At 37.6% G+C, this 18,532-nt stretch overlaps 1 protein-coding gene across 6 annotated transcripts in view; it reads left to right on the top strand.

Moving 5' to 3' along the window:
• Positions 1-18,532, top strand: part of Arap2 (ArfGAP with RhoGAP domain, ankyrin repeat and PH domain 2) — a 163,748-nt gene that overhangs the window by 96,389 nt on the left and 48,827 nt on the right. For 5 of the 6 annotated variants that reach the window (XM_030254348.1, XM_006503829.3, NM_178407.3 and 2 more), the window contains exons 18-20: positions 579-777; positions 952-1,015; positions 15,595-15,758. In XM_030254348.1, coding sequence (XP_030110208.1) covers positions 579-777; positions 952-1,015; positions 15,595-15,758 — 427 coding nt within the window. The remainder of the gene's footprint in view (positions 1-578; positions 778-951; positions 1,016-15,594; positions 15,759-18,532) is intronic. The other variant, XR_003955612.1, reaches the window with a different exon arrangement.

Here is an 18,532-nt window from a genome sequence, read left to right as displayed (position 1 = left end):
GAACACCTTACCTTTAGTTCTAGGATGAAAGTTTTCCATACTTTCAAAGTCGGCCATCAAAAACTGTTAAAAGCAGATTTTCTAGGGCCTGAAACAGACAAGAAATCAATGTGTCACATTAGCAAAAATTATTCTTGCAAGCAAATTCTCAACTTTTGATGATTAAGGTAGTCTTCATGCTGTAAAGACATTTTTTTTCTCCTGTGCCTTCTCCTGGGTATGTCACCTACCCGTGTACAGGAGGAAAGGAGCAGAGTCAGGCAGCCATGCGAAAGGAGCACACACTGAATGGAAGTTCAGAAGCTAAACTTCTAAAAGATCTCACGAACCAAGAAAGAACATTTCCCATTTCGTATACATACTACAAAAGCAAAGCCTTTAGTGTTGCTGCCTGAAAACATACATGACCTGTTTGCCTTAAGTCTCATGGCATTTTAAACTAATTATATTGATCTTGTCAATTCCTTGGAGTCTTTAGAAAACGAAGATAATTTTTCCCGTTTCCCTCTGTCTGTAGCTAGAGAAGGGCTTTCCTATTGTCACTGTCTTTCTTACTTTTTCTGTATTTGTTTTAACAGCGTTTTGTTCCCTTTGTTGCTGAAAACTTAACAGAAGCTGACTATGATCTGATTGGTCAACTCTTCTACAAAGACTGCCATGCCCTGGACCAGTGGAGAAAAGGCTGGTTTGCTATGGACAAGTCTAGCTTGTGTTTTTGCCTTCAAACGCAAGAAGCTCAGGAAGAGAGGATGAACCTAAGAAGACTGCAGGAGCTAAGTAAGGACCCTGCCCCGATGCGTGTTGGGATATACCTCCTGACTGCATGTGGGATTGCCAGCTTCACCTAGAATTTGGAAAGCTTACCCCCAGACTTGTGCTTAAGTTATATTCATTGCATATCTATGCATATGTTAGCATTAAAAAGAAATATCCATCCTTTTGTCTCTCCAGCAATCAGCACAATGGTTCAAAATGGAGAAAAAGTAGATGTGTTACTCTTGGTAGAAAAGGGGAGGTAAGTGCTTGTTGTCTTTTTATTTTAAGTTTTACTTTTCAGAAGTTAGGGAGTAGGGTATTTGGGATAAGTTCTTAAGGGAGAAACCATTATCTTAAAATTCGAGAAACTCTTATTTATAGAAACTGTTTTAGGCTTTCACATAGACAGGTTATAGCAGAAAAAAATCTTACAATTTTTCACGTCTGATGACAAGGTAGCATGATTGATCTTTATACACTCCTGCAGACCTGAGACAATCTCCCGTATTCGATAGGAGGTTGATGATGTGTGTTTTTAGGGACTACAAATGGCCTACCCTACAAAAATGGCCTCTGCGGGGTGAGTCACTCATAACTAGAACTGGATTTCTTGAAGTTAATCTTTTCAAGAACTACTAATTAAGCATCTACCATGTATCAAGATGACTTGGTCTATTGGGGGTAACATGATGCAGAAATAGATAGGCTCCTTGCCCTAATCAAGCATGCTCTCATAAAGTTTGTACTGTAGTGGGAGGAATTATACAAATCTAAAGCAGAACCCACAAACGAGCACACAACAAAAGCAAAATCTTTATCACCCATCAATTACTAAACCTCGGAAGGAGAATCAGTGACTGAGAGGAAATGAAAACAATATTCTGTGCTAGTGAGGGGGAGAGCACAGATGTTGTGGATGAAATGAATGTGTCCTATGATTTAGTGCATCAGGTACTATGTTCTAGACACACAGGCACTAATGGTTGAAGACCCTGTTAAAAGGCTGAGCTTACATGCTAATGGGGTTCTGTAGCTCATGGAGGCGGGAGGTTGAATGAGTGTGATAATAGGATGAAATTATTTCATACATATGCCTAGGGCCAGATCATAGAGCACCTCGCATGTCATAGTATAAAGAAATCATTTTTATCGTAAGCACGTTGGTAAATGATTCAAACTGGAAAGTGGAATTATCTCATTTATGTTTTAAAAGAAATCTTCCATCCTGACTCCTGGAGGAAGGACTCTGGGCGACAGGGGTCAACTTTAGTGTTCAGTTAGAGTTTTGTCACAGAGTCAAGTAAGAGATTGGTTATGTGAGAATCGGAGTGTTAACAAGTGGTTGGGTATATCAAGGAAGACTGACATGATGGTAAAACAGATTGTTGTTCTACTCGAGAATGGCTCCAGAGTTTTGAGTTACCCTAATTATGACACTACTTTTGAGGTAACAATACATACCAAATAAAGATAGGACTTTAGTATGATTGGAGTAGTTGATGAAGAACTCATTTGGAGAACAAGTAACATGGAGACGTGTGTTAGATAGCAAGATGAAAGTAAATATGGAAGAATTAGAGTAAAAAAAACTACGTTGACACATGCATAGCTGATTCATTTTCCTTGACTCCTCTTGGGAATGTACTAAACACAGACCCTTGAAAAATGACTGTATTTACCACAGAGCACATGCGTTTGCCCTCACTTGAGGACCAACTTTCAGAGATGTCTAGAAGAAAAGAGGATCAGAGAGGTAGGATACTTGCTCTAGGAAGGCAATGTGAGCACAAGTTCTTTCATGATGGTCTGGGCTTGTATAAGGATGAAAAAGGGACCAGAAAAGGGAGGGATTAAAGGTTGAAAGGCGTAAGCTGAAGAATGATGTGGGACATTGAGTGAGCCCACTCTCCCTGATACCGGGAGGCTTCTTTGAGAGCCTGACATGAAGGTGAGTCCTGGGCTTTTAGTCTGGGTGACGGCAGGAAGAGTGTGCATTTACTCGACTGTCCCACTTTGCCGTGTTAGTTATGGGCATGGCTATTGAAAAGCAGTTTCAATGCTGTGCCAGAATAAGAGAACTTCATCACATAGTGCATTTTTTTTTATCTCCTTTGGTCTATTAGACCTTTGGTCAATAATGACCATAAGCTAGAGTTTGGATACCTGATAAAATCATTGCTTTGTAAATAAAACAACTTCCAATTCCTGGAGTTGATGTTATATACTGATAGCATGGATAAGCCAGGGTCTGAGGAACCAACCAGCTGCAAGTCTTAACCTTCAGGGTTTTTTGTTAATAGCAGCTTCAAACACAGACATTAGTCATAAATAACCTTTTTTTTTCTTTTTCTATTAGATATTTTCTTTATATACATTTCAAATGCTATCCCGAAAGTTCCCTATATCTCACCCTTGCCCTGCTTCCCTACCCACCCACTCCCAATTCTTGGTCCTGGCATTCCCCTGTACTGGGGCATATAAAGTTTGCAATATCAAGGGACCTCTCTTCCCAGTGATGGCCGACTAGAGACTGCAGCTAGAGACACAAGCTCCAGGGGGTACTGGTTAGTTCATACTATTATTCCACCTATAGGGTTGCAGATCCCTTCAGCTCCTTGGATGCTTTCTCTAGCTTCTCCATCGTGGGCCCTGTGTTCCATCTTATAGATGGCTGTGAGCATCCACTTCTGTATTTGCCAGGCACTGGTATAGCCTCATACAAGACAGCTATAACAGGGTCCCTTCAGCAAAATCTTTCTGGCATTGTGCAATAGTGTCTGGGTTTGGTGGCTGATTATGAGATGGATCCCCGGGTGGGGTAATCTCTAGATGGTCCATCCTTTCGTCTTAGCTCCAAATTTTGTCTCTGTAACTCCTTTCATGGGTACTTTGTTCCCTATGCATTAATTTCTTACATTCTTTGGTCTTGTATATCTTTGGTTAAAGTGTATATATCCACTATTGGTTTTTTTTTTTCTTTGTTAGAGGAGGTTTATTTCATCTTGCAACTCTCATGTCACATTTTATGCGTTGAGGAAATGCAGAGCAAAAACCTGCAGGCTGAAACTGAAGCAGAGACCAGGGAGAAGCATTGATTACTGTCTTATTCCCCATGGCTTGCTTGGCCCTGTTGTATTATACATCCCAGGACCACCTGCACAGGAGGCGGCACCACCCACAATGGGCTGTACCCTCCCACACTAATCATCAATTAAGAAAATGCCCTATAGGGTTGCCCATAAGCAATCTCGGCATAGGCATTCTATAAATTAAGGTCTTAACAGCAAGGTGGAAAAAGAATTTCCTGAACTGAAAAATTTCATAAATTGATAATCACCTACAGCTTATGTCCCTATTTAAGTATTCAGTTTAGTCTTCCTAATAATTTTCTCTATATGCATAGTGTGAGGGTGTTTAGAGAGAGGAATATTGTAATAATATTTTCCACACACAGAGCAAGTTTGCTCTAAAAAGCTCTAAGCAGAAGGTATACCAGATGGCTTCCCTTTAATGTGTATTCTTTGTGTTCTTTAAAAATTACTATTTTGGAAAATAAAGCTTTTGTGATCACACTTAAGTGTTTCTGGTGTGCTAGCTGATGCTGTTACTGGGACAAAGAATCTATGTCCTTTGCAATGTCTTGTTGGGATTACTTTGTATGAAAAAATAAACATAGTTTATTTTTGTGTTACATTTTATGTTAGTGCATATAGAGACCCAGAAGTCGGAAGGCATTTTCCTAGACAGTCAATGCTATCTCCACTTGCCTGAAATACTCAGTAGATTGCAATTCCTTTTCTGAAAATTAGAAACTATTTGTGCTTTCTAGCTCCCACTCTCTATTCATGTCTTTCAAATAAGCCACTTTCTTTGCTGTCTTTGTGTTCCAAAGCTGCACGCACACTTGTCAAAGTCACCTATCACTGGGCCTTTGCTGAATGCCTTTGGTTATATTAAACAAAGGAGCTAACTCACCTGTGTTATCAGAACAGAAGTGAAGGTGTGTTTAGTGTGTGGTTTTGTTTGCGGTCTCCTGGCTGACCTATAAGGAAGCACATTGCGCATGATAGCTCCCAAGGCTGACTGCATTTCAGTTTTAACTGCAAATCCCAGGCATAATGAACCTAACACTGGGGAAGAAACACCATGTCGATGTTTTCCATGATTTTGGAACTGAGTGCTTTGCTCAATTTGGGAGATTACTACCCTAAATTTAAGGTCTTTATTTTCTATTAAATTATTCTGTATGTTCTTCCTTCCCCCCCCCCCTGGAATTGTGCTTTATGGGAGAGGTTATGTTAGTGATTCTCCTGAGGCTAAATTATCTTAAAGTGGTTTCTAAATTGTGCATGTAATTGCTAATTAAACAGTAGCCCATTGCCCACAATATCAGCTTCACTGCTTTTGTAAAATTTGTGACTTAATTCTGAGCAATGAGTTCATCTGAATTTTGCCCAGGAAAAAAGAAAAAAAAAAAAAAAACACAGGTTCTTTTCCTCTCACCATATATGCAGATTTTTTCTCATTAAAACACAGGACTATTATATTATACATTTACTTGATTTCATGTTAAAGAAAATTTAGATGAATGGAGTAATTGTTCTAAAAGATGGATTGGATTTTGAATGTATGTTGTATTTGTTTCAACAGTTTGCTTTCATTCAGAAACATTCTCCATATACTAGCATATAAGGTTATAGAGAAAATCCGGGTGTAATGGTTCATGGCTGTACTCTCAATACTTGAAAGGCTGATGAAGGAGGATTGTAGTAAATTTGAAGCCAGACTGGGCTACAGAGTGAGAAACTATCTCACAAAGCATAAATAAATTAATACATATATTAATCAATAAATAATTGTGAAAACTGGAGAAAGAAATGAGAGTGTCTTTCCATGGCATATGTATGTGAGCAGGATAATCTCCCCTCGAAAGGAAAAGTATGCTTTACAAAATCTTGATTTCTAGTAGAAACACGGTGAGGAACCTGAGAGAGCAAGGTTTTGAAGAGTTAGAGACTGTGGGTTATAGAGAGATGTTGTGTACAATAGGAACAGATGCAGCCCAAGTAGGACTTAACCTTGAGAACCTGCACACAAAATCTGTGCCACTGGCTTGGGAAGACCGGCAGATGGCATATTGCATTTCCACTTAAATTAATTCATAAGATTTTCAGGACCTTTTCACAAATGCAGAGAGCATCCTTAAAAGAACATTTTAAAAGATATTGTTAAATGTGAGGATGTGGGGATGCATTTTGCAGTCAGTGAAATACCAGCAAGGCTTTGAACAGACTTGTAACAAAGTTTTCTCTCACATTGCATGTACAAGTGTTTGTCTGATAGTGTGAGAGATGCGGGTGGGAAACTAGCTTTATCATCTTTGAGGAATCACATGGCTTGAGGCTGTTTACTGAGCTCTTGGCTTCAGAAGAAGCAATCTATTTATAATAATGTTTCCTCATTCATTATTCTTGTTGTTGCCACCTCTGCATCTGCATAGTCTCTTAATAATTAGCATTTGTTTTTACTAAAATTCTATCTCTGTGTCCCAATTTCTTACATAAAGGAGTAGGGAGAAGTCTCTAAATGGAGATGCTACAGTGCTAAATGCAGTGTGCTAGACACCTGCTTCTGGCATCATGGCAGCATGCATGTGGCACATGCTGTTCCTCTTTAAATAACTAGAAAACTCCACAGAATAGGGGTAGGAACTGTTTTCAGATTTTGTAACAGTTGGTGTTTCTGGAATGGGATTGCAGATAGTTTTAGGTGGTCTTGGATTTCTCCAACACTTATGGCACAACGGGAAACACAGGCACAATATGGCAGATTTCCAAGAGAGGAGTCCCATGAGCCTGGATTCACAACAGTGTCAAAGAAAAGCGTATTTTCTTGGGACTTAATTTGCAGTGTTGACATCTAAGAGGTTAGGCAAAAACACTTCCTGGAATGTCACCAATCAAATAACCATTGAGGTGCACAGTATATAGTAGTAGAACATGTTCAACCTCTTATCCCCCTTGGTTGGAATGAAGGGTTGCCTATAATCGCTGAGTATAGTGCCTGACTCAGCTGAGACTAAAGGATGCTTGGCTTTTCCTTTAAGCTGAAAATAGAGCCTTGAAAGCTTGTGGCTTCACAGATGCTCTAATTCTCTGGGTTGAACAAGAATGATGTGAAAACTTTCATTAATATTCTCTGTGGGAAGGCTTTACCATCTCACTTAAAAAAAAACTCAGTATTCATGGTGTTTAATCTTCAGGTAAAATTAATCATAATTATGAGTGATATAAAAAAGCAATAACCAGTTCATAGATATAGCAAACTAATATAAAAGATAATGTAATTAGCAAAGACTATAAAAGTGATTTTTTAGTATTATAAATATATTCTGAAATGTCAAAGAAAACATACACACAATTAGAAATATGTTTAATTGAGGGCCAAAAAAGCAGATTGAATTCAATTTTGGAAGTGACGTTTCAGTGTAGCATAGTCCAGTCTTGAACTGTTCTTCTCCTCCTCAGCTTCCTGAGTCTACTTGAGTTAAAAACACAGCATTTGAAAAGATATATTTAGTACAAGTCTGGATTTCTGGGCGGAGAATCTATCTCCAAGGTATACCAATTGCCTAACCTGCTAGCAGCCATGTGCTTGATCCATGCTATTGAACTGGAAAACATCTTAGTAAAACCAATAAACTTCATAAAAGAGCAAATACACATTATCATTGGTAAAGATGAGAAGAAATTTTACTGTGAGGCATTCTTCTCTTTAAAATAACATGGAATTTTATATAAGAACTTCAACAGTTAAGATACAATTACACAATGGAGTACTACTCAGCTATTAAAAATAATGAATTAATGAAATTCCTAGGCAAATGGATGGACCTGGAGGGCATCATCCTGAGTGAGGTAACACAATCACAAAAGAACTCAAATGATATGTACTCACTGATAAGTGGATATTAGCCCAGAAACTTAGTATACCCGAGATAGAAGATACAATTTGTAAGACACATGAAACTGAAGAAGAATGAAGACCAAAGTGTGGAAACTTTGCCACTTCTTAAAATTGGAAACAATCACCCATTGAAGGAGTTACAGAGACAAAGTTTGGAGCTGAGACAAAAGGATGGATCTAGAGACTGCCGTATCCAGAGATCCATCCCATAATTAGCCTCCAAACGATGACACCATTGCATACACTAGCAAGATTTTGCTGAAAGGACCCTGATATAGCTGTCTCTTGTGAGACTAGGCTGGGGCCTAGCAAACACATAAGTAGATGTGTTCACAGTCAGCTATTGGATGGAGCACAGCACCCCCAATGGAGGAGCTAGAGAAAGTATCCAAGGAGCTAAAGAGATCTGCAACCCTGTAGGTGCAACAACATTATGAACTAACCAGTACCCTGGAGCGCTTGACTCTAGCTGCATATGTATCAAAAGATGGCCTAGAGAGGCCCATTGGACACACAAACTTTATATGCCCCAGTACAAGGGAATGCCAGGGCCAAAAAATGGGAATGAGTAGGTAAGGAAGTGGGGGAGAGGGTATGGGGGAACTTTTGGGATAGCATTCTAAATGTAATTGAGGAAAATACGTAATAATAAAAAATATTAAAAAAGATACAATTGAACGATTCAGATGCATGAACTAGGCAATCATGTTCACATGTTCTATTCAGGATTTTATTTGTAGATCAGCATGGTAAACAAACTCGATAAAAAAGTAAATATTAAAAGGATAATTGAAACATAGTTGCAAATCTTGGAACTATTGTTGAAAAATAAATTCTGTAATATCTTTTCAAATTTAGAAACTTACATGTGGGCATGATGGCTCGCCTTTGTTATCTTAGCACTTAGAGCCTGAGGCAGGAATTTTATGAGTTGGAGTCCAGCCTAAGTTATATATAGGATATATATAGGTTCTAACCAATCCTTATATAGGATATATATAGGTTCTAACCAATCCTTATCTCAAACCCTTGACCCAACCCCTCAAGTTAGAAAATTTCGTTCCTCCAACCAGCTTATGAAGGGGGGGGGGAGGGGAAGCCTGGCAGTTGTGGTACATGCTTTTAATCCCAGGCTTTCAGAGGCAGAGAGGCCGAGAGGCAGAAGCAGAGGTCTCTGCATTCGAGGATAGCCTGGTCAATAGAGTAAGTTCTACAACAGTCTGGGCTGTACAGAGAAACTCTGTTTTGGAAAAGAAGAAAAAAATGAGAGAGACAGAAACAGAGACAGAGAGGGAGAGATAGACAGAGAGAGACAGGCAGAGAGAGACAGAGAGAGAAACAGAGAGACAGAGAAAGTAAATTGGTAGTTGAAAGAGGAAAAAATAAGATTCTAAAGCAGCAATGAGATTTATGATGATGTCATAAATTTTGAAAATTATTTATATATATATATATATGCATATATATGTATATACACATATATATGGTGTACATGTCTATGTAAATACATGTGTGCAATACACATATATCAGTTTGCTGGTATGTGCATAGGACAAAGGTTGACTTTGAATGCCTTTTTTTGCCCCTCTCCACTTTATTTACGGAGGCAGGATCTCAGGCTAAGCCTGGAGCTCTAAGATTTGGCTAGCATATCTAACCAGTTTACCAAGGGATCCCCCACAGCTGCCTCCTTGGTATCAGGTAGGCCACAATACCCATTGTCTTCTGCATGGCTGCTGAACTTGATTCTCACATCTGTGTGGCAAACATTTCATTCACTTAGCCGTGTCCCGGGACAGATATTTATAGTAAAGGTAGTGGATACTTACTCCATATTCTAGTGAGTTAGCTTCAGCATATTTACTGAATACACATCATAACACATAGCTGTAACAATACAAAGTTCAAGGCAGGTCAGTTTCTCAAATTTAGTAAGAAGAGGCTAGGCACTCCTTAGTGGGTAAATGTATAAGCAGTGTGATGGACATGTGTGTAGAATACTAATTAATTACTATTAATTATAAACAGATCTGTATTAACAACATAACCAAGTGGTAAGAATATTATGCTGAGTAAGTGAAATCAGATGAAAAAGAGTAACATGGCCTTTCATTTATAGAAAATGATGTAACTAGTACAAGTCTGGATTCTTGGGCAGAGAATCTTTCTCAAAGGTATAGCAATCGCCTAACATGCTAGCAGCCATGTGCTTGATCCACAGTACTGAAATGGAAAATCTAATACATAAGGACACGGGACTGACCAGATTTTCCTGGGTGATGGATAGAAGAAGGGACTCACTGCAAAGAATTATTAGGGAGTTTCGTAAATGGTTATGTATTGGTTTGGGTGGCAGTCACATGGGAATAGGCATTTGTAAAAAGATGTTTTGAGCACACAATTAAAATGAGTGTGTTATAAATCTAATGAGCAAATGTCACTCACAGCAGTAAAATGCTTCATCTTTTCCCATTAGAAACAAAAAGCTTACAGTGATGATCAGTATAGTCTTTGAGAGTTTACCTAGGAGGTGTGAACACCGAGCATTTCCAAAGATATCTTACAGCTGTGTTCATGGCAGATGTAGAACTCTTTGCAAGGCAGGCTATATGCTTTCCTGTCTCTGTCTCTGTCTCTGCCTCTGCCTATGTCTCTGCCACTTGAAACAGGATATTCTCTATGCAGATCAGGCAGCCTTTGAATTTACAGAGATCTGTCTGCTTCCACTTCCTGAGTGCTGGGATTAAAGGCTTACATAACCACACCAGTTTGATTCTCCTTTTAAAAGAAAAATAAATCATAATGGGTTACAGCAGACCGAGTTCTAGGTCCCTTCCAGTATTGTCTTTGACCCCTGCTTCTTTAGCAAACTTTGTTTCCTGATCCTGTCCTAAGAACACTGAGAAGTGACATAACAGTGTCACATCTAGAATCAGCATGTCTCGGAACTGAAGACCAAGACTTTAGGTTTTCACTGCTTGAGTACAGGATCATGGACGAGATGACAGCTGGTGAGTTAAATGTGTTATTGGCAGTTGATGGCTATTAAAGGAGAAAGAGTCAGTTTTCTTCAGAGACATGGCTCCTGAGTGGCTCCTCATATCCAGTAGATGGCTCTATATTCATGCACATATGATCAACCCTAAGTAGACTTGGTGGGTTTAAATAAGACAGCACGTGAAGTTGGGAGGAAAAAGTGGTGGGCGGTGGCAGGGGTCAAGTAAGTAAGAATTTGTAAGTGGGGAAAGAGGATTATTTGATCAAAACATATTATGTGAATGTGTGAAATTATCTAAACAAACAAACAAACAAACAAACAAATAGCTAGCTTGCCAGCCCTTCACTATCCTTGGGTCTCAAATGAACTTCCTCTGTGTTTTAGTTTGCTTTTCATAAATGAAGAGCTTGACAGACAAATCTCCCTGTCTCTGGCTCAACGTTCAGTTCAAAACGCAGGTGACATGCTTTAGACCTCTGTCCCACATGCCTTGCCTTCAAGAGATGAGTAAATACTTTGATTTGTATCATTTGTTTCTTGTAGCTTTCTAAAACAGAAAGAGGCGAAATATTCATGAGTTTTCTAACTGGAGACAGTTTGATGTTTTGGAAGACATGACAGAATTTATACATGTCTATAATGATATGTTCTCTGTCTTGTATATACATTATCCAGATGTGTAGGATAATATATTCCAAGTCAGAGTTGACCTTTCCCAAATGTGGCAGATCTAAGCTTATATGCATTTACAGATTCTCTGTATGTGTGCTTACTGTACACATGCATGACAGGGGAGCAGGAGCAGATATTTTTACCTTCACTTTAAATTATGTGCTTGTGACAGTGTTTTGTGCTTGGAAATACTTGTCAGAACTTTGCAAAATCATGTCAAAATTCTTGATACATATTACCAAATGTCATTTCAGAATATGTATGTTCTCTATAAAATACTTTGTCTTGTTGTATAACCTTCAGGTGCATCTTCAATGTTTATAAAACTTCTGACATTGATATGTGTGTGTGTGTGTGTGTGTGTGTGTGTGTGTGTGTGTAAGGTACACATATATACACACACAAACTTATAAATTTATTATCACTAGATTAGCTTGTGCATATTGCCCTTTGGCATTTTATGTGTATTAATTTTAATGATTGATGACCATATTTCTGCTGTGGACCTAAAAGTTTTTATTTTTCTATAAACACTTAGGCTATTTTCTTTTTAAGTCATTTTTATGGTATATGGCATTTGCTTTCGAGCTTTAGTTATTTATGGATAAATTTGTTTTTTATGTAGTCTGATTTATTGATTGTTTATCTCAAGAAACCTTAGGTTCTTTTTAGTTCACTAGGCTCAAATCACTATAAACACCAATTCATTTATATATTGCAATTTTAACAGAATTTTATACATTAGTCCTGGGCTTGATTTATAGACTTTATTGAGCTGACTTAATAATAGCAAATTAAATGCTTTTTAAAAAAATATGGCTGAGATTCATTTTTGGATAATTGCCAATAATATATAAATCTGCTGTAATTGGAATTGACCAGAATAACTTTTTAAGATATTGAATACAGAGTTCAATGTTTGCTTAAAATTCTTATACCAAATGTAAAACGGTTGTTTCACAGCACTGGAAGATACAAGGTTGGTCAGCATATGCATAGAATATGTTATGATACTTCACTTTGTATGTCTAGAGTTTAAATAGGAATCAGAATGGATGGATTTTGAATGAGTACAGTGAAATGTCAGGCATCCCATGGGCTGTAGAAGATGATACATTTTAAGATTCACTATTTGACAAGTTGACACAGGAGTTAATATGTCCTTACATCTTCTGCACCGCACTAGTTCACAAGAAGACAGCTAACCTTCCATTGTGGGATTTCTTTGAACTAAACGGAAAATTCAGAGTCTGAGATACTTACAGCTCGTGACGGGGCTATACTGGACTTAAAGGACCATTGCTACATTTCGGATGTTTCACTGACTATTAGAATACCCACCCATTGGATTTTCATATAAACCACTAAATTATTAAGTAAAAATCTAGTTAAATAAAAATCAGGAAAAAAAAGGCATTACTATTTTTATCTGAATTTAGGAAAACAGAATTTTAACTAGATGTCTATACTCAATGGCTTGCTACATCTGAAGATAATTTGCTGTAATATTTTCCTGGAGACACAGGCTCAGAAATAAGACGCTTTGGATGATGTACAATAAATGGAAAAGCTAAAACATTGTAGAACTATTGGACCATTTGTCAGAATTCTTCAAAGAAAAAAATTATACATTCTGTGGGTCTGGGCAGTTTTGGTAGAGTGGGAAATAAAAACAATAGATGAAGATGTCAGAAAGTGAAAGGCAAGGAGTACAAGCACAGATGTTAGTAAAAAGTATTTCTAGCAAGTCCAGAATTGTTTTCGAGTGCTAGTGTTGGCTTTCTCTTCCTGAAAGAGCATTGTCAGAAAAGACAAAAAAAAAAAAAAAAAAAAAAAAAGGGAAAGGATGGGAGATTTTTTTTTTTTTTTTCGTAAATCACTGTCAGTGATGGTTGGAAATGTGAAGGATTTCATTCTTCTTTCCCAACTCCCGACAGAAGTCCTTAGATTTCATCAGCTATTCTTTTCTTGTTGCCAAGTATTTCTGCTGAAACATAAAATACTATAGTGTTTCTTCACTGCAGAGGCCCTCAACCTTCCTAATGCCCTTTAATACAGTTCCTCTTGTTGTGCTGACCTCCAAACTTGTTACTTCATTGCTACTTCATAACTGTAATTTTGCTACTGTTATGAATCCTAATCGAAATATCTGATTTGCATGTTGTCTGATATGTGACCCTTGTTAAAAAAGGGTCATTCAAATCCCCATAGGGTTGCAACCAATCAGTTAAGAACAACCACCTTGGGCTGGAGAGATGGCTTAGTGGTTAAGAACACTGACTGCCCTTCCAGAGGTGCTGAGTTCAATTCCCAGTATCCACATGGTGGCTCACAACCATTTGTAATGGTATTTGACACCCTCTTCTGCTGTCTGAAGAGAGCAACAGTATACTCACATACATAAAAAATATCTTAAAAAGAAAACAACTGCCTTAGAGTAAATATGCTTGGGTGTATTGGTATTTCACATTTTAAATTTTGTACTGAAGATAATATTTGAAAAAAAAAATCACCAAATGCCAGATACCAGACTTGGGCAGAGACCAAATTTCTTTTCTCAAAAGTCTATGCAAAAGTTTGGCATCTGGCCAGTAAGTTGTATGAGAACAGCAGGTGGTAAAAAAGACAATAAAATAACTATTGGTTAAGACAGGAGCCCATGGTCATAAGTGTGTGGAGCTATCAGAGAACATCCAGGACCCTCACTGGGTTTATGTCATTGGCCAGGAGTGAGCATTTGTGCAGCCAAAGAGGAACTGTTGTAGAATTGCAGTTGAAAATGCAGGCCAAGTCCTGAAGACCCTTCTTTTTAAAAACCAAAGTTTTAAAGATATGACAAATATCAAAAACTGGTGTCAGCAGCCCCATCTTGTTGAAACGATGTTCTGGTAATAGTGAGGGATAGAGTTAAAAAAGATGAAATCAAGAAGATAATCCTGTCAGGGCTTTTGGTGATCTTGAGGAGACATGGAAAGTTCTAAAGCAACAGAGATAAACACCAGAAAGAATATTACAGATTAGAGGAACAACAATAATAACCAAAATGTGAAAACATGTTGAAGTGATTGGCAGGGGATGCTAAGCTACAGTAATGAATTCTAAACTTCAGAAGTCTCATGTGGAGTCTATTAGGTTGAGACTTAATGTTTCCCAGAACAGATGGCTATCACAATAGTTGAGTTTCCACATTCCTGTTCCATAGTGGAGGTATCCAAATATAGTATTTCCTAGCAGCATGCTTTAGAGGAAAGACAGAACATCTACAGGGTGATTAGCTGTGTGCTGATAGGATCAATTCCCCCACTGTGAAACTGAGATCTCATTTGAGTTATGAACGAAGTAGTGATGCAACTAGGTTTCCCTTTTGGAATACCTATCTGTAACATCATATTGTATTTTGTTTGATTTCTTAGAACATCATCTTGCTATATACTTGCTACCAGTCAGGAATTCCCTCTTTATCTTTAGCTTGTCTTGATTTTGTGATCCTCTGGCCGTCCCCTGCCTCTCCCTCCATCCCCCAAAGGCTGGGGATACAGGCATGTGCCACCAGACCTAGCTCTTCAGTTGCCCTTGGTTTAGCAAGGTGCCATTTGTGAAGACCAGTTGTAGCTTAGAGATCTGGATTTAGGGGTTACTAATATGTGTGGAGGAGATGATAACCTCACCCTAATGACAGGAATCTAGATTATCCCTGAAGTCTGTAGATGAACTGAGATTGTATGAAGTGGGGCTATTCAGAGAGAAAGTAAGAAGGGGATAGAAAGATGTCAAAGAATGGAAATCTGAAAAGAAAAGGCAAATCCTGTTTGTTTTGTTTCTTCCCCCCTTTTTTAAAAGCAATAAAATTAACTATTATGAAACATTGTTATTAGTGAAGAATATATTTAAAGACACTGGCAATGTTTGTCACAGTAGTTTGCATTGAATTATTTAGAGATGGAATTGGAGACCTAGGAAATTGGGAGAGGATAACTGAATTGGTAGAGCTTTCTCTGTGCTATGTGACCTTAAGGGACAACAGAGAGAGGGGGGAGACACATCTGGTAGGGTGGAAGGTAAAAGAAAGTTGTGTGGTTTTTTTTTTTTTTTGTAATGTGTGAGACAAGATCACATGTATGTGGATTTTAGGGTAATCTGCGTTGAAATATTTTTTTACAAAAAGCAAAATTATAATAAGATATGCTTTTTAAACTTCACAGAACACTGTACATCCATGGGCACACCAAGTTGGATTTCACAGTCTGGCATACTGCAATTGAAAAAGCAGCAGGTACAGATGGTAACGCATTACAAGATCAGCAGCTCTGCAAGAATGACGTCCCCATTATTGTGAACAGCTGCATAGCATTTGTTACACAGTATGGTAAGTATCACAGGATGTTTATTCAACTCCTAGAACTTAGGGTATCACTCTTCCAGCTTCGAAGTGATACCTCCATGGGAACGAATTAGTGCCTTTCCCTTTGTAAGTACACCAATGAAACCTCGAAGCTCAGTCACTGCTCAGCTGGCCCGCCTCTTTCTCCAGCAACACATGTACACTGGTAATACTTCCCCACGGTTGCCTAGGTCCTTCATGCCCACAAAAAATACTATGTAACCCACTAAATAAAATAGTATAAAATGTCCCTAGAAATAGTAAAGACTGTTTTTAGGGAAAGAAGTTCAAGAACAAAGCTAAGAGCCGCTCACCACGCTTAAGTACAGTTTTTAGAAATAGTAAACCTTGGAACAATATATAAAACGGTGTGCTTTCTGTTAGCAAGCACAAAATGTGTGTGTTTGTTTCATTCATCATGCTACTGCTCAGACGTTTACATCAACTGTGGCCATTCATTTTAATGATTGGGCTATTTGCCACAGACCTGTTTATGAGAACCTAGCAAACCCAAAGGATTTGCTCTGAACCTAATTTGTTAATCTCCTTTTAATTCTGTGTGATAGCATGGGTTTTATAAGTTTACCTGGAAAATAACCTTTATCTTCATATTGATTTTCAAACTATTGTGAATCCTCAAATTCATTCTTAGTTGTATACATCATTTAAATTTCTAAAAGAAACTTTTATTGTATGTATGTATGTATGTATGTATGAATGTATGTGTGTATGTATGCATGTATATGTTTCTGGGTTCACATTCAGGGCCTTACTTCAAGCTAGGAATAATGCTCTACTGCTTGCTTATATATACCTTGACCGGTATTTTGAATATATTGTGTTTTCAACTTTTTAAATGATGGGTAAATGTCATTTATAAAAAAAAAATCTGGTGAGGAATGAAGTAATAGACCTAGTATTTCTGAAGTTGTATTAATATTTTATTCTCTTAATATTATAGATATTTGGGTTTTTTTTAACTTGAAAAGAAGACAGACATAGGTAGTAAGAAAGACTTAGTTAAATATTGTCTTGTTTCTTAGGAAACATGCAGCCAGAGTGAGCAGTTCACCTAGAATATGTGAATATTCTATGTATAAATCTAATGGCATGATAAATGACCATATGTCAGAAATAAGTGCTTTGATGTAAAGTTGTTTTCAGAAGCTAAATTTATAGTATGTGTATTTAAGTTCTTTGGGATGGCATATCACCTTAAGTATTTTACTTCAATTGTAATCCAATCATATTTTTTAAATATATATTGTGTTTGTGCTGAATGTATACTGAGACCTTTCACATAACCGTATGTACAAGCCTTCCCATTGAGACTTCTTTACGACATAGTGCATGGCCATGTTTCTTACCAGCTGCCCTGTTTAATTGAGGACTGGAAATGGTTGTCTTTATGTACTGTGCCCATCCACTTTAGCTTGGCTGCATCTCGCAGGGATATGTGATCACGCATACTGCGTTATGAAGGGCATGAACTCACAGGGAACTTTCGCATCATGTTAGTTTCAGAGTGGCATAGCATCTTTGAAAGCTGACAAATGATTAAGATAGCAAGAGGAGTTCCCGTGTAACCAATTGGAAGTTTCTCTGGGGCAAATTTGCCTTTGGTGTTTATTTGAATTTAAAATTATTAAGCACTGGATTGTTTCAACTATATCTCATATATTTTAAGGACTTCATAACTAACACAATTAACTTCTGCTTTAAAGTAAAAAAAAAAGTCCAATAAAAGTTGTTTATATTTTAAGCAGGATATGGAATAAACCTTTATTATTATAACATAAATCTCATTAACATAAAGATTTGATAGGAACTTGGGTACTGCACAGAGCTCACAGGATGCAAGTGTTTGCCTGGAAGTCTCTATAGTAGCAATTATTTTTGAATATCTTAGCATCTGGATTAAAATGTAAAGTCCAATTTTCTGTGCTGTTCATGTTAAGTGTTATGAACTTAATCTTTAAATAAAGTGGGGTAATTATTGATTGGAGGATATTTTTCAGTTTATATAAAATTATATTTTGTACTTTTAAGTGTTTGTGTGTGTATGTGCATGTGTGTATGAGTGTATGCATGTGTGCATGAATGTACACATGCTTGTATGCCATAGCATGTGTGTATAGGTCAGAGGACAGTTTTTCAGGACTCATTTCCCTTCTGTCTTGTGGGTCCCTAAGGTCAAATTTAATGTTGCAAGCTTGGGAGCAAAATTCTTTTCTCACTGAACCATCTTTCCAGCTCTATTATAATTTCAATCAGTCTGGTAAAGCTGTCTAAGCATTGGATATTAGAAATACCTTCAGTGAGGAATATTGTCTCCCAGGCACATAGTTAAAATTAATGTATACAATTTATTTATCTTTGCAGTAAGTAGCCATTTACCAAACGCCTTTTGACTTTCCCCATGCACTGTTCCTGACAGATATAAAAAGATAAGACTTAATTCTTGCCTTCTTGTCTTCTACGGCATCATAAATTTATAGTTGAGAAGCAAGCACATAGACAGGTATTTGCATCTTAGCATGTACGATTCAGTGGTAGAGAGGCTCATTGTTCTAAATTGGGCATAGCAGTTGACCCCAGAGTAGAGGGTGTAATAGACAACTTTGTGGTTGTTTGTTTAGAAAAGTGTGTGTGGAGTTAACTGTGGTTAAAGTATAGAGTTGAAAGATAGGACCTATACAAGAAATAAGAGATTGGGTCAGCTCCAGAAAAATTTTAATACATCTTTATAAAATTGTGTA

This window comes from Mus musculus, chromosome 5, assembly GCF_000001635.26.
Source record: "Mus musculus strain C57BL/6J chromosome 5, GRCm38.p6 C57BL/6J".
Taxonomy (NCBI): Eukaryota; Metazoa; Chordata; class Mammalia; order Rodentia; family Muridae; genus Mus; species Mus musculus.
Note: the sequence above shows the minus strand (reverse complement) of the source record. Positions and strands in the feature narration are given on the sequence as shown.